A 23,903-nucleotide genomic window follows, 5' to 3' on the forward strand; every position below is an offset into this window, starting at 1 on the left:
TGGCTGCGTTGGGTCTTCATTGCTGCACACAGGCTTTCTCTAGTTGTGGCGAGCAGGGGCTACTCTTTGTTGTGGTGCACAGGCTTCTCTTGTTGCAGAGCACAGGCTCTAGGCACACAGGCTTCAGGAGTTGTGGCACGTGGGCTTCATAGTTGTGGCTTATGGGCTCTAGAGCGCAGGCTCAGTAGTTGTGGTGCATGGGCTTAGTTGCTCTGCGGCACGTGGGATTCTCCCAGACCAGGGCTCGAACCCATGTCCCCTGCATTGGCAGGCGGATTCTTAACCACTGTGCCACCAGGGAAGCCCCGAGTTGTATGAGTTCTTTGTATCCTTATCAGATACATGGTTTGCGAGTATTTTTTCACATTCTGTAGGGTTTTTGTTTTTTTTTTCCCACTTCGTTGATGGCTTCTTTTGCTCTGCAGAAGGTTTTTTGTGTAATGTAGTCCCACTTGTTTATTTTTTATCCTGCTCATTGTGCTTTAGGTGTCATATCCAAAAAATCATTACCAAGACCCACAACAAGGAGCTTTTATTCCTATGTTTTCACCTGAGGAGTGTCGTGTTTAGGTCTTAAATTTAAGTTTTTATCCATTTTGAGTTAATTTTTATGAGTGGTGTAAGATAGGGGTCTGTTTTTATTCTTTTACATGTGAATATACAGTTTCCAGCACAATTTATTGAAGAGACTGTCTCTTCTCCATTAAATATTCTTGGCTCCCTTGTCAAATATTAGTTGACTCTATATGCTTGGGTTAATTTCTGGGCTCTCTCTTCTGTTTCAGTGATCTGTCTGTTTCTATGCCAATACCATGTTGTTCTGATGAGTATAGCTTGAAATCAGTAAGTGTGATACCTCCTGCTTTGTTCTTCTTTCTCAGGATTGCTTTGGCTATTTGGGGTCTTTTGTTGTTATATATAAATTTTAGGAGTTTTTTTTTTTCCACTTATATAGAAAATGCCATTGGAATCTTGATAGGCATTGCACTAAATCTACAGATGGCTTTGGGTAGTATGGCTATTTGAACACTATTCTTCCAGTCCATGAACACAGGATATTTTTCCATTTATTTGTGTCTTCTTTGATTTCTTTCTTCAGTGTCTTGCAGTTTTCAGTGTAGGGATCTTTCACCTCCTTGGTTAAGTTTATTCCTAAGTATTTCATTGTTTTTGATGCTGTTGTAAGTGAGATCATTTTATTTGTTTTTCAGATAAGTCATTCATGTATAGAAACACTACTGATTTTTGTATGTTAATTTTGTATACTGCAGCTTTACTGAATTCATTGGTTAGAGCTAACAGTTTTTTGGTTGAGTCTAGGATTTTCTGTACATAAAATCATGTCATCTGGGCTTCCCTGGTGGTGCAGTGGTTAAGAATCCGCCTGCCAATGCAGGGGACACAGGTTCCAGCCCTAGTCCAGGAAGATCCCACATGCCGCAGAGCAACTAAGCCTGTGCACTACAACTACTGAGCCTGCACTCTGGAGCCCACGTGCCGCAACTACTGAGCCCACGTGCCGCAACTACTGAAGCCCACGTGCCTAGAGCCCGTACTCCACAACAAGAGAAGCCACTGCCATGAGAAGCCCATGCACTGCAACAAAGAGTAGCCCCTGCTAGCCACAACTAGAGAAAAGCCCGCGTGCAGCAACAAAGACCCAACGCAGCCAAAAATAAAATAAATAAATAAATTTAAAAAATCGTGTCATCTGCAAATAAAGACAATTTTGCTTCTTCCTTTCCAATTCTTTTATTTCTTTTATTTCTTTTTCTTGCCTGATTGTTCTGGCAAGGACTTCTAGTACTATGTTGAATAGGAGTGGTGAGAATGAGTACCCATGTCTTGTTCCTGATCTTAGAGGAAAAGCTTTCAACCTTCCATCATTAAGTATAACATACATACTTATATGTGGGCTTATCATATATGGTCTTTATTATGTTATGTTCCTTCTACACCTTATTGTTAACAGTTTTTATTAACAATGGATGTTGAATTTTGTCAAATAGCTTTTCTGTGTCTATTGAGATGATTATATGATTTTTTTCTTTCATTCTATTAATGTGATGTAGCACATTGATTTTGCATATGTTGAACCATTCTTTCATCCCAGGTATAAATTCTACTTGATCATAGTTAATGATCCTTCACCTCTCTTAAATGTGTCTGCCTTTTATTCACTGTCCTTAATGTCAGCTACCTTGTCTGACTTTTATACATTGTCTTTAATATGAATTTAATACATTATTAAAAGCAAGAATGAAACCACATAGTGCCAGATTTTAACAATAGTACTAAAGTTAAAAAAGTCGAGACATTTTGGGTCAAAAATGTTTCTGAATCAATCTGTGATAGAGTCAGGTATCAGAGAGGGTTATTCCAAGAGAAATTGCATTTAAAGCACAGGATCAATTGTAATGAAGTTTGTTTAGGTTTTCACACCATTTTGATTTCCCCTTACTATGTAAATTAACTGCTAAATCCAGTCTAGTGTGGCCATTTAAACGGAAGTCCTTAAAAAAAAATCTTAAGGTAAGGTAAGATAATCTCTTACTGTATCAAGAATTACGGCATTCAGAATAATTTTTAAAAATTATATACGTCTCTTATTAATGGAAATTACTTTTAAAAAAGCAGGCTGTGGAATTTAATTTTTCAACAATATTCTCCCTATTTACCACTCACATAAAAAGATAATATCAATTTGTTACGGATCATTTACATTGCAAGGCCTTTTGGAAACTCTCTGTCCTCAAGCCTAATAGAAGCAGACCACTTACTCTGGACCACCCATCAGGGCAATACTCCTGGTTTCCTGGGCCCATTTTCTGGATAGGTCAAGGGCCCATCTTGCCCCTTCCATCTAGTTTTACTACTTTGTCATTAACTTACTTATTTGACTTTCTTTCGTCCGTGGCCAATAACCAGTCTGCATATCATTTGGCTAACAACAGCCAAACAGAAATAAAGGAATAATGGCAAAAGAATGTATATCATACAACAAATATTATTATTTTTTTTTTTTATTTTTTTGCGGTACGCGGGCCTCTCACTGTTGTGGCCTCTCCTGTTGCGGAGCACAGGCTCCGGATGCGCAGGCTCAGCAGCCATGGCTCACGGGCCCAGCCGCTCCGCGGCATGTGAGATCTTCCCGGACCGGGTCACGAACCCACGTCCCCTGCCTGCATCGGCAGGCGGACTCTCAACCACTGCGCCACCAGGGAAGCCCCAACAAATATTATTATTGTTTTTCTTTAACTTTTTCAAATTTGATAAGAGGACTTTATTTTATAAAGGACTTTAAGCATATTATTGGGTTAGTTTTTCATAATTATAAATAAATCTGATTTGTTTTACCCTATATAGTATTGAAGTATTACTATAGTTTTCATTTTAAAGAGGAGGAAATTGTGACTCATAGATTATTTAGTGTAAGCGTGTAAATCAAGAGTTTCTGAAATAAACTAGCAATCACCAGTATTAGCAATCACCAGTATCCCCAGAGGGTTGTAAAAGTTCAAGGGTGGGGCCACAGATTAGCTGGGAGTGGTCCACCAGCTGTGAGAAGAACACCTAGAGTATAAGAATAATAAAGGAACAAAATTGAAGACATATACTACTAGTGACATACCTCTTTACTTCATATTATACAGCAATTAGGGATTCAAGAATATGTCCATGGAATCTATAACGTGTTGCAGGAGTGGTGATCTTGAAAATAATGCTTATGGAGAAGCTGGTAGTATATTAGTTCATTACTAACCAGAACTTTTTTTCACTCCTTATTGTCAAGAAGGTGATTAAAATCCGTATGACTAACTTAATGGTGCATTATTTATATATAACCGTCTCTGGGTAATTTCTCTACATCTTTCTTAAAATGAGTAGTCACTGTCTGACTTCCAGTTTCTTCTTTTTTCTCAGTCAGCTTGGATAGTTCTGCAGAATCAGGCCAGGTCACACTAATGTCCTTTCCTCTTGGGCTTCCCTCAAGAAAGATGTATGTGTTTACTGACTTCTCTCCTTTCCCATCATCCAAGCAATGAGATTAAGAAGGTGATGCACTGCTTTAGAGTAGACAACTGTTGTAAAAACTAGGTATATACTCAGTAAGTATTTACTAAATCACTCTTACATGATGAACATAGTTACTAGGAATATAAAATACCATAAGTCTTTGCCCTATAGGAGTTGGTCTGTAGGAGTTTACATCTAGAAAATTTTGCCACCAGCAGATTTAAATAGAATGTCCACATTATGTCTTATATTCAAATACTGTCAAAATTGGTTCCTATGTAACATGAAAGTCCGTGAGAGAAGATAACTATAAACCGCATTTTAAAATACAGTTACCAGGTGAATATTTTTGCCATAATTATTACCTGTTCTCTAGGATGAAAGGAAGAGAACAAAGTGAAACTGCATTCATTTTATTTCTTGTTCCCATGTATTTACAGACTCTGTGACGTCTTAAATCTTTTCACAACCATACCCACCAAGCTGAATACCAGATTGAGTGAATGATGGGTGGCTTTTAAAGATAAATTTGTACAAAATATCCCTTTCTGTTTTTTCCAGTAGTAGTGGAAGAAGACTAAATACATTTTGACCAGAATCTGTTTTATCTTACTTGAATAGCATAGACCTATTTTAAATCAATTGAAGAAGATGCTGTGGTTATGGAAGCATCCTAACCACTGCTGCTACACCAGGGGAGAAGGGAAGAGAGAAGAAATAGTCCATAACAGTGAAGGAAAACTTCTCTGGGGGTGATACATATATATAAAACACTTTCTTCTGTGTAGAAAAGTGGAGAGAGATTGGGAAATTGTTGAAGGCTTTTTTGACTTATGGTGACTCCAGATTAGTGCTCTAAAGTATGGAATGAAAAGTATTCTTTCATCATAAATCTTGAATGTCTTATGGTGTGGTATTACACCATATTTACTGAGTGAATGAATTGAAAAATGCAGTAATAGTAATTTCAGTTTTTTTCTCATTTTTTCCTAGCATTAATAAGAGCTGTCCTCATATTGTACAGCTGTAAGTCTGTAAGATAAACAGCGTCCTGGTTATAGAAGGAAGACTTATCCATGTAGATACTAGAACCCGTAGGCAAAATTCTGGCTTGAGTGTACTGTAGCCAGGCAAGAAAACGATACCTGGAAAAGGTTATAGCTACCCCAGAGAGATCTATTCAAGGCAGAAGGTGTCCTGTCAGATTAGATCCTGCAGATTTTTAGGGCACCCTTTCCCCTGTGTGCATTGCCCTGTAGTGTGCTGTCAGATACGACAGCTGAGCCACTGGCAACTGTATAGCTCCCTCTGTCCTCCTGACCCCACTGCTGGACTAAGTGCTAACGTGTGCTCTTGAAGCCCTTTCTGGCAATGTGGGTATTAACTTAAAGAAGCTCATTTCCTTCTGTCATTCTATCCATATTGTTTGGATCATGTTCTTACTATGGTCTACGTTTATGGTTATGAGTTTGGTAGTTTAATAAAACTGGTGTCTTTTTTGATAAATAACAATTATTTTTTGTTCCCAGGTATAATGATAAAGTATAACGAAAATGAAAAAGAAAATCCCAGTTATACTTGGCATTTTTCTCTCTGCTTGCTCATTGAGCTTGTATTCATGTCATAAATGAAAATAATATCCAGTAAGAAATAACCAACAATAACTTGAAGAGAATGCCCATGTAATCTAATAATCTAAATCTTTTGTTGGTCTCTCTGTGACATTTAACCTATCACTTTAATGAAAATAGTTTTAATTGCCTATTTGAACTTCGTGTTGTACGAAGTGACTTACCTACTGGGCTGTGCCTTCTGGAAGTTTATGATAAAATACTTGGAGTACTCCATGTGAGTGGTTTTGAGAAGGTCACATAGATAATAACTTAACAAAAAAATCTATATAAACAGTTAGTGAAATATTTACTGTTTGTAAAAGCGAAGTTTTGGGGTTATGAAGGGATAGAGGCTGCATTACTCATTTCGAATTGGTGATACTGGTAAAAGTAGTCATCTTTTGTTGAATGAGGAAGGAAGATGCTTAAGGATTTTACGTCTGAATAATGGGAGTGAATTACCTGGCAAACTGTAAGGCAGGATGGTTCCATTTTCTTCCTAGAGTTTGATATCTAAAAACAAAGTTCTCACTAATCCCAAAGGTTAAAGCACTAACAGTAAAGGTTAAATGATAGAGGCAAGGAAGAGGATTATAAATTGGATATGCAGAATAAAGTATGTTAATAAAGAAATCAGTATTCTCAGATTGCTTGAATGAGATTTCAGAGAAACGATGACCCTGATGATTGGGATGGGGAGAGTCAGGAATGGAGGAGAACGGCTGAGCAGCTCCAGCTTTATCAACAGGTCATACGCACAGATGACAGTGCCAGAGCCCTGGCATAGAGAGAGATGATATTGGGGGTAAGAGTGGAAGGCTTCTATAGTAAATAAAATATGACTGCATGCACCCTGTCCAAAGTAGAGCATATTAAGACTAGGAATCCAGAGATGGTGACTGAATAATCCTCACTGTCTGTTACACTGAGCTCCTGGCTCTAGATTGGAACTTAGAGGTCAGTCTAGCCCAATCCCTTTATGTAATGGGTGAAATCCAAAGAAATTGAATGATTTACCTAAATTCCTACAACTAATTACTAACAAAGTTGGAATGAGAAGACAGTCTGCAAGTTTATGTAGTAAAACCCTGTTAAAGTTAATCTTAAAGATGTATAGAAACTTTTTTTCCCTTTAGATAACTAAAATTTTACTGAATGCGTGGTTCTTATCTCTTTCCTGAAAGTACTTATCCTAGGAAAACCATTTAAGTCAAATTACTTTAATAAAACTTTTTTTCCCTGCTTAGATTTGAGAACGTTCAGCGTCACTGGGAACCCATTTCATGATGATCTGAATTAGTAGGAATATCTGTTCTGGCCAAACATTCTTGTGCTTCTAGAGGATCATAATTGTTTCTAGCGCAGACTCACATTCTACCAGAAAAACTCCAAAGAAGGCATTAATTTTTATTTTATATCCAAAATCAAGTTTAATGAAAAAGATATTTTCGATATTAGAGTGAACCCAATTTAGTTTTTCCTCCTAAGCAGTTACCCAGGAGAAAACGTCAGTATTCATCATCAGTAGTGCCAGTTTAGCGCAAAAAATTCAGCAACGTGAAAATAGAAACAAACACATACAGAAATGTGAGTCTTTGTTCCGTGGATGTTTACTTCTCATGAGCTCTTTGTTTTAATTTATATCTTTCACTTTTAAGGTAAATACAGGTACTTCTTTGTTTTCCCCCCACTGAAATCCTGTTCCATTCTTCACAGCCTTACCTACTTGCTGAATCTTTCTCCAGTTCCATAAGTCAGATTTCATTGTGTGTTTCTGAACTATTACAACATATTACTTGTGTATATATTTAGCTACTATTTCACTGTATCTTTTAATGTAGTTTATTTCTGAATTTTTTATCTTCCTTATTGGATCGAGAACCACTGGAAGAGAGAGTATCCATTAATCTTTAGTAGGCCTTCAGCAATTTACATGGAATCCTATGGAATTGAATTAAGCACTTCCACTTTTTTTAGGCTTAGTTTTTCTGCTGTAAAGTCCTTTGAACATTACTCTTTCCTGTCTCCTTTCTTGATGGAGCTCTGCCTCTGCCTAATGTATCACAGGAGACTCTCTGAGGCAGCTGGCAGAAGAGCCTATTAACTGTCTCCCTTGAGAGGCTGTAGACAGGGCAGCCTGCCAGGAGGCCTCCACAGCCCCTTCACACGTGGAAGAGTTTGGTCACGTGTGCCCCACCAGACACACGACAAGCGCATGTCCTTTCAGGACACAGTCACTGCTCTATGCTTGGAAAACTGCTATAGCCGAGAGAATTCTGATCTCTAGACAGCACACATGAACTTGAGACCCAGTACTTCCCTTTTGTAGTGTATTCTTGGGAAAGTCAATTAATGCTTAAAGTATTGTTAAGAGAATTCAATAAGATAATGCCTGTGCCAGCACATGTAAACTATTAAATACATACAAGACACTTCTAATATTAAACTCCGTAACCGAGGGTTTTACTTATTAGGGAAGACGAATATTTTTCCTGATTCTCGCTGAAATCCCAAGTGTAGGGGGACTCACTCCTTGTAATAAGGTATTGCCAAACTAAGATATTTGCTGTACTTTATTAGAATGTCAACAGTCCTATTCTATATGTTTGCCTAAGATAGATCAAGTTAAGCCAATTTAATGTGCTAGAAAATTCATCCATCCTAGGAAATTTTTATACCTCTAAAATCTCTTATTCAATATGAGAAATCATCTTTTTATCATTGATTAGTCATCATTGTAGAAATATGTCAGACTCATCACAAGTACTCACTTTGTATTTTTTAAATTCTAAATGGTAAGCAACATAGCTTTTGTGCTCTAAGCAAAAAGGGAGATAAATTTTCCTGATGCAGATATTTGAAGGTGGAAAGATAGTGTGAACTCACACATGAGGATTTCTCTTAGTATTTTTGAAGAAATAATTTAGACATGGTATCCTGGCACACAAAACATAACCCTTACTTGAAACCTGAAGTTACACGAGAAATAACGTTCTTATTTCATTTTTTTTTTAAAAAAGCTCTTTACATATTTGAAAGCAGCTTTGATATCACCTCAGAATTCTTTTTGTCAGATTATTAGAACAACTTCACTTAACTTTTTTGTATTACATGTAACATGCCTTTTGTGTCTTCATCCAAATTCTTGCTGAAAATTTTGAAAATGAGAGGATTAAGCATGGAATTCCAGGTCATACTTGATCACTTCCTGACAAATCTCCATCAATCCTTAAATCAAGATTCCATGGCTATCATTGTTCAACCTACAGATCCACTTAGCTATAATTCTGTCTAGCTCACTTCATCTCCATTTCTACCAAGTGATTACAATGATGAGTCAAATGACTTGCTGAAATCTTTTTGTATTTATGACCTTCCTCTGATCTACATTTTTTTGGTATTAAAAAAAAATCTAGTAAGCTTTTTATTAAGGTATGTTGAGAGGTACTCTTCCACTGATCTCTTGCATTCCTACTCATCTTACTGGGTATGTCAAGAATGCAAGGCCCTGACTGATCTTTACCTAGGCCACTTCTCAGGGATGTGTTTGTTGTGAGCAGCTTCTAGAGATAAGGTAGTGTCTCCCTCTCAGACAAAGAGCAGGCTTGCTTACTGCCTGCTATAAAATGGCAGCTTTCCCAAACTCATCGTTCCTCTCCTGAAACACATCCTGCTCTGTGTGCAGGCATCCATCTGGGCTTATCCACAACACCCCCATGCTGTGCTGTGAGTAATAAAGGTCTTCATCTCTGACCCATGAAAAAGTAACAGTCTAACTTATTAGCTTATAAATAGGGTGAAGTACTAGACCAAGCAAAATATAAGACAGAAGAGTACACAAATTATAGAGCTCAAATTATCACAAAGTATACACTCCCATGGTAACCATTTTCCTGACTTATAGATTAGTTTTGGCTGTTCTTGAACTTTGTATAAATGGAATCAAACCTTTATCTCAGAGGGAGACACTACTGAACTATATACTTAAAAATGGTAAAGATGCTAAATTTTATGTATTTTTTTAACCATAATGAAAATGGTTTTTATTTTAAATTAAAGAAAAAGTCAATTCCTTGGCTTACCTCTTCACTTTTTTTTTTAATTTTTATATTGGAATAGAGTTGATTAACAATGTTGTGTTAGTTTCAGGTGTGCAGCAAAGTGATTCACTTATATATATACATGTATCTATTCTTTTTCAAATTCTTTTCCCATTTAGGTTATTACAGAGTAGCTGTTCACTTTTTTTTTAATGTTTATTTTTTAAAATTTTATTTATTTTCCTTTTTTTTTGGCTGCATCGTGTCTTAGTTGCCGCACACGGGTTCATCCCATGCAGCACACAGGATCTTCATTGAGGCGTGCGGGATCTTTCGTTGTGGCACTCAGTCTCTTGCAGTGCTCGGGCTTCTCTCTAGTCGTGGTGCGTGGGCTCCAGAGCGTGTGGGCTCTGTAGTTTGCGGCACGTAGGCTCTCTTGTTGAGGCGCGCAAGCTCAGTAGTTGTGGCATGCGGGCTTAGTTGCCCCACAGCATGTGGGATCTTAGTTCCCCGACCAGGGACTGAACCCATGTCCCCTGCACTGGAAAGTGGATTCTTTACCACTGGACCACCAGGGAAGTCCCTGTTCACTTTTTATAATGATGTATGTATGCCTTTCTCTCTCTGTCTCTCTCTTTCTCTTTATGGTTATTGCTTTCTAAGTTCTAAAAAATCTTCACCTTTACCAAGATCACAAAGGTATTTCCTATGTTTCCTTCTCAGAGCTTTAAACTTTAGGTCTATAGATCACTTGAAATTAATTTTGTGTAGGTGTGAGGTAGAGATTGGGGTCTGTTTTTCCAAGACAGTTATCGAGTTCTTCCACTACCAGTTCTTTAAAATGGTATATGAATTCTTGACCAGAATTTCCTTTTCCCATTGAATTGCTTTGGTGTCTTATGTAGTATATGAATCGGCCATAAGTAGGTGGGTTTATTTCTCGACTCTGTTCTGTTCCATTGATCTACTTGATTATCCTGAAGCCAAAACATACTCCCTTGACTGTAACTTTATAGTAATTCTTAAAATTGGGTAGTCTGTCTCTTCCCAATTGGCCCTTTTTTTCATCATTATTCTCTATTCTAAATCTTCTGCATTTCCATGTAAAAATTTATAAGCAGCTTGTGAAATCAAACCAAAAAGCCTGCTTGGAACTTGGTTGGGATTGCACTTGATCAGTTTGGGGAGAATTGACTCTTAACACTCAATATTAATCTTCCAATCCATGGACTGGGTATATTGTTCCATTTAATTTGCACTTCTTTAGTTTCTCAACAGTGTTTTGTAGTTGTCAGTGTAAAAGTGTAACACATCCCTGTCTAAAAGTATTTCTAAGTATTTTGGATTTTGATGCTGTTATAAAGGATATTCTGATTTCAGACTATCCCCTCTTTATTCAGCCAGTGCAGTTTAAGGTGAATTATAGACAGTTAAGATAGCCCCAGGTGGATGAAATGATCAAGAGCTCCTTCAGAAATGAACGATCTCTTACAGAGAGAAGCACTACAGAAAGATACCTGTACTGAGACATGTGGTTCATCTAAAGAATCAAGTGTTATTGACAGTGAGCCAGGAAGTCAGAAGAGTTTCTGCTGTACGCTACCTCAGATTTCTGCTGAGCAGTTTTAAAATGTGTATATTTTGTTCTCTGATGAGTGAGGATGGCAGTTAGTATTTGACATGAAAGTAGAGACAGAAACAGTCAGTTAGACTTTGCATAAGTAGCAGACATTGGATGGGGAGGGTAGAAGGAAATTTGTGATCTTAGTGTAAGTGTGTTTTATGTGTAAATATGATACAAGGGTGATTCAACATATGAAAATCCAGAAATGTAAGATACCACATTAACAGAATAAACAACGAAAGTCACAGGATCATCTCAACTGATGCAAGAAAAATATTTGACAAAATTCAACACCTTTTCATGATAAAAACACTCAATAAACTAGGAATAAAAAAATTATTTCAACATGATAAAGATCATATGGAAAAAAGCTCAGGGCTAACATCATACTCTGTGGTGAAAACTGAAAGCTTGTACCTCTAAGATCAGGAACAAGTTAAAGGTGCCCACTCTTACCACTTCTATTTAACATAGTACTGGAAATCCTATAACAGCACTCAAAAATCAGTTGTGCTATTATACAATAATAATTAACAATCCTAAAAGGAAATTAAGAAAATCCCATTCACAATAGCATCAAAAAGAATAAATTGTTTAGGAATAAACTTAACTGAGGAAGTGAAAGACTTGTACACTGAAATTATAAAACATTGCTGAAAGAACTTGACACGCAAAAAATGGAAAGACATCCTGTGTTTATGAATTGGAAGACTTAATATTGTTAAAATGTTCATACTACTCAATGCAATCTGCAGATATGATGCACTCCCTACAAAGTCCCAATGGCGTTTTTTGCAGAAATAGAAAAAAAATTCCTAAACTTCACATGGAACATCAAAGGACCCAGTATAGCCAAACCATACTATTGAGAAAGAAGTAAAAATTTAGAGGCTTCATACTTCATGATTTCAAAACCTATTACAAAGCTACAGTAATCAAAACAATATGATACCAGCACAAAGACAGACAGATAGACCAGTGGAACCAAATAGAGATCCCAGAAGTAAACCCTAACATATACAGTCAAATGATCTTTGACAAGGCTGCCAAGACTACAGAATGGGAAAGGATAGTCTCTTCAATAAACAGTATTGGGAAAACTGTATATCCACTTGCAATTGAGTGAAGATGGATGCTTATTTTACACGTGTACAAAAGTTAACTGAAAATGGATTAAAGACCTAAATGTAAGATGTGAAACTATAAAACTCCTAGAAGAAATAATAGGGGAAAATGTAATGGCATTGAAATGGGCAATGATTTCTTGGATATGACACCAACAGCACAGGCAACTAAAGGAAAAATATACACACATAAATGATACTACATCAAACTTAAAATCTTCTGCACAACAAAGGAAGCAGTCAACAGAGTGAAAAAGCAACCTACAGCACAGGGGAGAAAAAATTTGCAAATCATATCAGATAAGCGGTTAATATCCAGAATATATAAAGAATGCCTGTAACTCAATAACAAAAACCCAAATATCTCAATTAAAAAATGGGCAAAGGACTTAAATATACATTTTTCTAAAGAGATAAACAAATAGCCAACAAGCATATGAAAAGATGCTCAGTATCACTAATCATCAGGAAAATGCAAATCAAAACCACAAAGAGATATTACCTCACACCCACTGGGATGGTCACTATCAAAAAACAAGACAGGGGCTTCCCTGGTGGCACAGTGGTTGAGAGTCTGCCTGCCGATGCAGGGGACATGGGTTCGAGCCCTGGTCTGGGAGAATCCCACATGCCACGGAGCGACTAGGCCCGTGAGCCACAACTACTGAGCCTGCGCGTCTGGAGCCTGTGCTCCGCAACAAGAGAGGCTGCAATAGTGAGAGGCCCGCGCACTGCGATGAAGAGTGGCCCCCACTTGCCACAACTAGAGAAAGCCCTCACACAGAAACGAAGGCCCAACACAGCAAAAATAAATAAAATAAATTAATAAAAAACAAGACAACCCAGAAAATAATGGGTGTTGGCAAGGATGTGGAGAATTTGAATGCCTTGTGCACTGTTGGTAAATTGGGACAGCCACTATGGAAAAGAGCATGGAGATTCTTCAAAAAATTAAAAATAGAACTCCAGTAATGATCCACCAATTCAACTTCTCTATATATATCCAAAAGAATGGAACAGGAACTTGAAGAGATATTTGCACACCTACATGCATTGCAGCATTATTCACAATAGTCCAGAGGTGGAAACAGCCTACATGTCCATCATTGGGTGACTGGATTAAGAAAATGTGCCATGTACATACAATGGAATATTCTTCAGCCTTAAAGAAAGAAGAAAATCCTGTCAAAATCTGCAACATGGATGAACCTTGACGACATTATGTTAGGTGAAATAAGCCAATCACAAAAAGACAAATACTGTATAATTCCACTTTATATGAGGTATCTAAAGTAATCAAACTCATAGAGAAAATAGGATGGTGGTTGCCACGGGCTGTTTGGAGGCGGAAACAGAGTTGGTCATTAGGTACATAGAGTTTCAGTCATGCAAGATGAGAAGGTTCTAAAGCTCTGTTGTACAATATTGTGAATATAGTTAACAGTATTATACTATACACTTAAAATTACGAGGATAAATTTGAGTTTTTTTGCCACAACTTTCTAAAATGTGAAAAAGGAGACTCTGGTTTTTTCTGATTTTTCCTTAATACTGACATTCCAAACTCTTTGTTGCAATGTGTTCTTTAAAAGTATATTTTAAAGTAATAATTTTTATTTTGATAGAAAGTTCCATAACTTGTGAATGTATTTCTGATCAAAACCTTTGCATAAATTCTGACCATATCCAACAAAAATGCGTAGATGTGAAGATATAAATATATGTTTCTAATTATTTTAGATAACAAGATTATGTAATAGGTCTTAATAAAGTAGTCACTGATATCATTGATTTGGGGAATATAATGTCTCTAAAATATCTAGCCTATGATAAATTCAATTTCTAAAAATATTGCTAGCTTTTATAAACATTTTTCCCTTATTAAATGTAAACGTACTTTTGGATTTGTCTTTTTATCCCACATCTCTTTAAAAATCTAAGGAAGCTTGAATTGATGCCTTTTTCTTTTTCTCTGCATTTTTCCTGTACTAGATAGAGACATCAAAATAAGCATTCCATTGAATTTTTTATTTAGAAAAAATTCCATTGTAGCATCTAAGTATTTAAAGGGTATTCCAGGAGCCAGCATCTTTATACACCTGATCTTCCTGTCCATTCTTTATATTTTATATCAAAGGCAGCTTTGAGGGGCATAAGAAGCCACAAATAGAAAAGTAAGTCGTTTGGCCTGAAAGCAGGGAGAGACAGACTGTGGAATTTCTTTGTCTTGGTGGCAGACAGTGCGTTGTGGCTTGGGAGGATGGCGGGGGATTTGTGATCTCACTCTGTTATGTTTTTGTGTGTAACTATGTGTGTCAGCCTTAGGACACAAAATTAATTGGTGAATCTACCTTTTCAGCTTCCTTTTTTAGCATTAAAAAGTAGCACTATTGAGCCCTCATGCAAAAAACACACAGTGAAAAGTAAAATCTTGGTTCAAAGTAGCCAAAGTAATCATAAGAACCTTTGAATGAAAGGGCCTACAGCTATGTGGAATACTGAGTAATATCTTAAACCAAGAGTCAGCAAACTTTTTCTATAAAGGGCCAGATAGTAAAATGTTTAGGCATCAGTTTCTTGTCACAACTCTGGCATCATAGCTTGAAAGCATCTGTAGATAGTATGTAAATGAATGAGTGTGGTGGTTTTCCGATAAAAGTTTATTTACAAAAACAGGCAGTGGGCTGACTTTGGCCTCTAGGCCATGGTTTGCAGACACTTGCCTTAGAATTTCAATTATATCACCAAATCACCACCTTAAGAATAAAAGTCAGGTTGATATAGTTCCCTCCCCCACAATATGAAAAAGCTGATTATCTCCAAAGTACTTTCTGGAAACTGACATTCTGATGGTTTGGGAAAGTTGACTCTGGCATCTGTCCTGGCAGACCACATAATGTCTAGCAAGATTATAGCTGGTGCCCCTTGAACCAGCAAGTTAAAAATACTGTGAGATGCGCTCTTTTATTTCACAGAACTGTTATCATGACCGTCAGGGAGTTATGTTCTCGGAGATCATCTACAAAGGAGAAATGCAAAAGGTCCCGGTACTCTGCAGTGCTGGCAGAGCATGGCTATTAGGAAACCTCACCTGAAAAGACTAATGTCATGTATTAATCTAAACTGGGAAAACCACACACTCAGCTCTGCCTTTGGCCCAGCCGAACTACATTACTTTAGGTAGCAAGCTGTTCATAAGGTGCGTCTTTAAAAAGAGCATGACGGTATCAGAAAAGCCAGTATATTCTTGGGGTCACTTTCAGTTTTTCAGTGTTTCATGTTTCTCATCTTTCCCCACAAACTGACCCATGTCTAGCTTTAGTACAGTCTTTTCAGATCTAATGCTTTTGTCTTTTTTTTTGGAGGGGGGGGAGAGGTGGATAATTCTTAGTATAAGCCCTCATCACCTCGATTAACAACTCGCATGTTCTCCCGGCTAATCTCTCTTTCTGTGAAATCCATCTCTCCTAAGTATAACCTACAGGTACCAGTCAGTATTCTTTGCTTCAGTGTTTGATGGATCCTTTCTTCTTCAAGAACTTGTTTTGGCTTACCTCCTACTATATAAAACCTATTCTGTGCCTCATTGGGTAAAAGTTGAATCAGCATTCATTGTTTATGATTATCATATAGATTTTTCCCCTTATTTTTGATGGGCTGGCTTAAAGTTTATTTTTGTTTTAAATAAGAACTCTGAACAATGACATAAATGGAGCCCCCATAATAGCTCTCTATAATTGTTGCTTTGATTACGATCCTATTTTAAATGTATAAGTGAATACAACTAAACCAAACTTCTCAGGAATAAATTGATAACCTAAAACACAAGGGTAATGAATTATACATTTTATATATCACTAGGGACTAGTATCTCTTAGTTTAATAACCTTTGAAGTTGTTTGAAGATAAATTAAGATCTCTACATGATTCAATGACAAGAAATCATTAGTGGTATGGCCCTGATGATCCCTTTTCTCAAATGACAAATTGATAAATTAGTATTCTTGTTTACATAATAACCTCTCCGAGTTTGTTTAATATGATCAGGTCCTCAGAGTCCCATTAATACTGAAAGAACGGGTAGGATCAGATTTTCACAGCACAGAGCAAGAAATCTTTGAGAAAGAGCTGCTGAGAATAAAATGGTCTTTTATCCTCTTACTAAAAGTTGGCTGCAAACAAAATAAAGCACTTCTATTCATTATTTCCTAATTGTTCCAGACATTTATATATATATATGTGTGTGTGTATATATATATATATATAAAATCTTTTTAATTCTCAAGGTCTTCTAATATAGATACTGTTTTATCCATAAGGAATCGTTGAGTGCCAATACGGGATATATATCAAAAAACTTAGAGCTTGTATTCGTTCACTTAATTGGAAACTCTAGAGGGAAATCACTCTTGAGGCAGTATGTGATCCAGTGGATCAAACATGTCACCAAAAAGTATTCTTTTTCCTTTACTCTTTCTGCTTTCCGTAGTGATAGCTTCATCCCAAGGCTGCCAGTCTTTGTGGTGCTACATGCTGTCCTGTACACTTCCACTTGCAGAGAATGCTTCTTTCCTGGTACTTCTCTCAAAAAAAAAAAAAAAAAAAAGTTTATTTCACGCTTTAAAGTATCTCCTTGTATCTCAGTGGCCTAAATTAAACTATGTGCCTATCCCCGAGTCAGTCACTGGGAAATGGACTCCATTGATTGGGTTAAGCGAATCTAGGATCACCTTTATTGTTGAGGTGAGGTAAATACTTTCTAAAATGGGAGAAGGGCAGTCTCCTAAAGGAAATTGAGGTGAATGAGGGAAAATTGATGTGCGACAAACAACCAATCCCTGCTACAACTCTTCCTTATTTTATATGCAAAATAACTTCAACAAAAATAATGATAAGTTGTAGTGTTTATTGTGTGTACCATGTGCTAGGCATATGCTTAGTGCTTTAGATACATTTTAGTCTTCAAAACCATCTTGAGAAATAAAAGGAATTAATCCTTACGGTTTTTTTTTTTTTTTTTTTTTTTTGCGGTACGCGGGCCTCTCACTGTTGTGGCCTCTCCCATTGCGGAGCACAGGCTCCGGACGCGCAGGCTCAGCGGCCATGGCCCACAGGCCCAGCCGCCCCGCGGCATGTGGGATCCTCCCGGACCGGGGCACGAACCCGTGTCCCCTGCATCGGCAGGCGGACTCTCAACCACTGCGCCACCAGGGAAGCCCTACCTTCCTAATACTTTATTGACTTGGCATCACTTTTCAGCCAATTTTTAATTCTATTTAAGTGTTGTCTTTTCTTTATTAATCTAGTGTGCATTTGTTCGTTTACAGTCTTATCTATTAAGGATTGCTTCTTTGCAAATTATTTTTTTAAATGATGCAGTTTGTAAGGCAGTGGTGTTACAGAAGCATCTATCAAGATGAGCTCAGAGTCTTAAATGTACTAAGTTTTATTGTTGGAATCTAAAGAATTTTATGGCATCTGTCAGGTGCCATTGATAAGTGATGTAATGTCATCCTTTTCTAAACATTATTTTAACATTGAACAAGTACTTGAAAAGCATAGTTCTAACCATTGGAGAGAAGCTAAGGAAGAAATGTTTAAAATTAATAAAAAATTTCATGGGTAGCTTGTCTTCATGCTTTTTGAGGTATTATTACGTGCTAGACATCCTGTGGTGGGCACTGAAATTAGCATGCTGAACAACAGAAGTGCAGTTGTCTTCACAGGGTTTACAGGCTGGGCCGGGGATTGGGGGTATGAAGAGGATTATGTGAAAGACTAGTTTAAAAAGAGCAGGAGGCAGAAGGAAAAGTGCTGAATGAGAGCTAGTTTTGGAAAGAAATAATATTAGGATTCCGCAGAACACTGGGGTTATGTCATATGATGCTTTAATCAAATTGCAGAAAAGATTTTTTCATTTGAAAGTTATTCCGTAGCTTAGAAAAAATCTTATGTGGTTTCAAGACCAGAAGGGTGCACTTTTTCTAAACTAGGCCAATGTATATCTAACAAAATAACTAATATATGTGAATATTGGTCCAGGAAGTAACTTGAACTAAATATTGATTTCAAGTCCATTTTAATAGACATTTTTTGAACGTATTAAAGTTGAGAAATTAGTGGTAATTTTGCTGTTTACTGTTGCATTTAGGTGTTTTTGTTTTTGTTTCAGAAAATTAAGTCAAGCTTGATAGAAGCTATTTCAGTAATGTTCATAGTAATAAATTTGATATTCTCTTTAAAAGAACAGGAAAAAAAGTAACTTATCTGACACCATTAAGATTATTTTTAAAGCATATAGCTTAGTGATTTTGCAAATAGTCCACCTAAATTTCTGTAATACTGATTTGTGAATAGGAGAAGAGATTAGAAAAAGAACTTTCTAAGGAGAGTTAGGCAGTTGTTTATTTTCTAGGTATTCTCATTAAAGAAAAAGCCATTAAGTCTTCATCTCTAGAGTTGTTCTATTTAAGGAGGCCTAGATCCCTGGTGAAGAGGATGAAAAACATCAGGAAATGACAATTAAAATGTTAATCCCTCTTGCGAAATTCTGGCTTAATATCGGAGGGCCTAATAGAAAGAGAAAGTAGGGATGACTGTTTTTAGAGAACATTCATTCTAATATACTTTAACTTGGTTTTGTTTTGTTTTGTTTAATAATGCAATACATTACACTATACATTAACAAGGAAATTGTTTAATGCCATGCTGTTAGTGAATGCAGTCTAAGGCTACCCTATTTAACATGGTTGTCACTGGCCATATGTGGCTCCTGAGCTCTTGAAATTTTGAAATGTATCTAGTGCTTCTAAGAAACTGAATTTTGAATTTCATTTAATTTTAATTGATTTAAATTTTAAAATTTAATTTCCAGTAACATGATTCAATTATTAGAAAAGGTTAAGTATGTTTGGAACAACCTAGGTATGTGAATCTACTTTTTTACCTGTAAATTTGATGAAATCTAAATACAGATCGAATACTTCAGATGGAAATTTGCCTCTAAATTGAGATGTCCCATACATGTAAAATACACAACATATTTTAAAGACTTAGGATGATAAAATGTAAAATATGTCCACAATAATTTTGTAATGATGCATGTTGATTTAATAATATTTTATATATATTGGGCTAAAGAAAAAACATACTATTGCAGCCACTTTCAACTTTTTATTGTTGTTACTTTTTAAAATGTGGCTACCGGTATACTTAAAATTACTATGTGGCTTGCATTACATTTTTTTTGGACCATGCTGTTTTATGGAGTTTCTCTAAGTCATCACTGGAACTCATTTGATGCACAAAAATGCAATCTGACTCAGCAACTAAATCATATCAAAATCATAGTTTTCTTTTTTTTTTCCTGTCTGACTCTACTATTAGTGATGGTGTTGTTAATCATTTACTCTTTTAACTCATAATAATTGTAATCTTTTATTTGGTATTAGAGAAAATAAGATTTCTTAGAACATTTTATCCAGGCAAATTGGTGAGAAATTGTGACAGAGGAAAGTCTGTCTTTGTATGACTTTGGTTATTATTATGTGTTGGGTAATATACAGTGTGAAGCACTTAAAGTACTTAAACTGAATCTAAGAAAATTCATGGTGTCTGCTTTCTAATAAGATGTGTTCTTTTCATATTTTCTTTTATCCTCACCTTAAATGAAATGGGCAAAAAGTATGGTTAAATGTGTAATGCTTTTTGTTCTGTCAGGTATCTCTAATAGGTGATAAATATGACTTTCATCATGATCTTGTCTCATTATTCATCTGTCAATTCTTCTAGGAGGTGATTTCCTCTCCTTTCTGAGAAAGAAGAAGGATGAAATAAAACTCAAACAATTAGTGAAATTTTCATTAGATGCTGCTTCTGGTATGGCCTATCTTGAGAGTAAAAACTGTATACACAGGTAAGGAGAATATTTTTTAAACATTTTCCAGTTTTATTAATAGGGTATTAGAAAACTGATATACTTGCTATCATAAAGCAGTGAATTTCTTTCACAAAACGTATTTTCTTGTTGGTTTTCATATTTTGTGTGAAAGCATTCTTTGACAGTTGCTTACTTAGTTTACAGAAACACTTGTTTTCTGTCTTCCTGGGGTAAGTATACCTCATTAGACAATGACTTACTAATTAAAATTTGTTTTATTATAATCATTAATAGCATAGTGATAAGATATACCACAAGTTAGTCATAGAGGCAGCTACAAACTTGTAGCCAAATAAGATTGTTTCATGTGTTACTTATTCTCCTTTTTCAAAGAAATTACTTATAAAGTTACAGAAAATCCTACTAGTAAAACAATTCATGACAGTGAATTTGGCCAAGGGTAAAAGATTTGAGCACACTAGTTATTTCAAAGGAGATTTTAGCAAACTTTCTCTAATTATATCAAGACCATCAACTTGGTTTTAATGCTTTATAGATTGTGGTTTTAGCTGCTTGTAGCTGAAAGTAATCTTTTTTTGCTAAGTGTGAATACAAATTAAGATCTCTTGCAGAATTCATGTCAGATCCTAAATATGGCTAAGTGTATATAAGCAAAATAAAGTGGGGGATTTGGTGTAGTTTTTATTTGCTTGAAACAGCACATGATACTGTGTACTGTGGGGAGGGTTCATTGTCAGATTGAACCATTGTGAACTTTAAGCTGGTTGGTTATTGAGGTATATTTTTCTCTCATGTGCTTCATTATGCAGCCTTTGACTTCATATTCTTGTGAGGTTGTACAACATAGAATTGCAGCAGAACAAAGTTATATGCACCTTAAATATACATTTATTTGATCTCAATGTATATTTTTTACTTAATTCCCCCCAAAAAATTTTGCTTAGTGTTCAGTTTTATTCTGAAACTAAAATTATGGCTTATGTTTCAAATATAGTTCAACAGTCACATGTGTTTTAAAATACATTTCAATAGGGATACTATTTTTCTGGAAATTAAAACAACTAAAACTAAGCTACTATCATATTCCTGTTTTACTTTCTATGAATATAGACTGTATTTACTTTCAATGATTGTAGATCAAATCACATTGTAATGTATATTTGTGAAGACTAAAACAATTGATTTTGGACAAGAATTGCATTATCACTAATTTCATTACTTCATGTTAAAAGTAACAATTAAGGATTTTGCCGTTTATTTAGAGAAAACCTATAATTTTGATTGCTCAGGTGTTAAAGCTACTTTGGGTATCACATTCTCTACTGCAGTTTTTATCGTGTCTCAGATTTTTTTTTTTTAACTCAGACTATTTATAGCTTTAAGCCATAATAAATACACATTCTAGAAACTGTTTTAATGTCAGTTACCAGTAGCAGTCTTTAATTTCTGGTGTGTTGTGGTTGAGGGAACTGTTGTTTCAATTTCTTGCTGCCTTTAGTGATTGCTTTTCTTGCAAATGGATGATTGTATTTTTTTAAGTGCCTCTATCATGAGAATTGAAACCATTCTAAATTGCCGATGGCAGTTAGCTTTTAAAAATTTATCCCACTTACAGAATCATAACATTATCTGCTGTAATTTTATCTTCCCATTTTGGTTTTTAAGAATTTTCATGCATTTCCAAATTTTTGAAAGTCAACCCGCGCTTGACCACATATCCTAGAAGATTGTACATAGTCCTGTACTATTTGCCTGGGGGTAAGGTTTCTGATTGAACATCTTGAACAATGTTGGTGAGAGCAGGTTTGACAAATGGGTTTCAGTGCCAACTTTCAGTGATGGGTAGTGGCTGTCTGTGTTGTGCATTGAGAAGGATTCCAGGATCAGTGACAAAGAGTCCAGTGATCGATTAGTCACATCTGTCAGGGTGCTGACAGGCATTAACACAAAAACTCCAAATTTGTCATCTGTCACATAGAATATTTTCTTTTTGTCTTTATTTTCATAAATACATTTTTGATACGATTTTCCTTACTAGCTATATTATAACAACAATATAATATTTTTCTATAATCACTTCCACTGATACCTTCTAAACTATTTGCTATTCTTATTTCTCTTGTTAATCATGATTACTGGATGAATTTTATGATACCTCTAGCCAGTGATCTTTTGTTCCTCTTCAAACTTAACATAAATGTTCTTTTGGATGAATTCAATTTTTTTCTCTTCTTTTTTGGTACCTCACCAATACAGGACTCTATATTGAGAAAGTAAATCATTCTTTGTGTTGAATTTTTTATGGAAGTGACTTGTGCTACAGAACTCTGTTCCTCTGTGTCATTCTGTGGAACTATTTCTGTGGTAGCAGTAGTAATTGCAGTGGAGTTTTAATTGATTTATATTTACTAGATATACTCAAGACATGTTATATGTTTTTTTCTCCTAAGAAATATCATATATATATTTATGTAGCATAAATATAACATAAATATATAAATACTATATATGTATATAGTATACACTGCAGTGAAAAGTATTTTTCCTCATTGGAAGAATTTCTAGTAAGGTATTTCAAAATTTAATTAAAGTTTCTAAAACGTGATTAAAAGTTCCCTTTCATTTTTCAAGTAATGAAGAAAGGCCCCCAGGCTCCATTCTTGACAGCCCAAAATATATGTATGTCTATGAATTCTAAAGTCTTTGTCCTACAAATCAAAGCAAAAAAATTTAAATATGCTTTAAATTTTATATGAACTTATACATTTTATCCTGTTCACTGATTAGAGGTCACTGGAATTCAGAACTTGAAAATATTTCTAATTGCATCTCCCCAGAATATCATCTTAACTTCTGGGGGACGCATTCTCTTTCTTTAGCTTTGTTGTATTGTTTTGATTACTATGAGAAGAGCAGAGCAATGTTTCATTATAGGTAAACAAGTATGACAGCTATAAAATGGAAACAAATAATTGCATAAAGAAATGGCATGCTGTTTTGGAAAGCGTTCTTATTGTAATTTCCATTTCACTTCCAGGAGTGTTCTCTTGATACACTAAGTTTCTAATTGAAACTATTTCTGCTTATAGTTTGAGAGTGTTGGATATTTTGTGTTTCAGTTTAGTTGTAATCAACCCTGTTTTCTTTATAATTATTCTATAAGCCAATGTGAAATTTTCTTTCCTACTTGTACTTCATACAAATATTTGAAGTACACTGATAAACTTTGCAGGGGTGTGTTTACTTACAGTGCCGTGTTATTAGATTGCTAGTTGTCACTCTGGAAAAAGTATTAAACCTGATGATTCTTGATGTTAAGTGGATTGAGGTTTGACATTATATTAGATTTAAATGGTAACGGTGTTTATGGTTTTATTGCTGATGAGTTCTACTACAAGATTTATTTTTATTTGGGTTTATTTTTAAAAATTGGTTTTGTGCCATGTATTTTATTTGTCCATGGAAAGTAAAGGAAGGATAAACTCTTGATTGCCATGTATTTGAGTTAAAGACCATAATCTATTGGGAGTCTTGGAAGCATTTCTGCATTTCATGATATTGTATGTCATTGTCAGTGCCAGAAAA

At 35.6% G+C, this 23,903-nt stretch overlaps 1 protein-coding gene across 7 annotated transcripts in view; it reads left to right on the plus strand.

Annotated features, from left to right (window-relative positions):
* FER (FER tyrosine kinase) overlaps positions 1–23,903 on the plus strand; it is a 465,769-nt gene that overhangs the window by 338,227 nt on the left and 103,639 nt on the right. For all 7 annotated transcript variants that reach the window (XM_070045166.1, XM_070045168.1, XM_070045167.1 and 4 more), the window contains one exon: positions 20,210–20,333. In XM_070045166.1, coding sequence (XP_069901267.1) covers positions 20,210–20,333 — 124 coding nt within the window. The remainder of the gene's footprint in view (positions 1–20,209; positions 20,334–23,903) is intronic.

The sequence above is a fragment of the Globicephala melas genome, chromosome 3, assembly GCF_963455315.2.
Source record: "Globicephala melas chromosome 3, mGloMel1.2, whole genome shotgun sequence".
NCBI lineage: Eukaryota > Metazoa > Chordata > Mammalia > Artiodactyla > Delphinidae > Globicephala > Globicephala melas.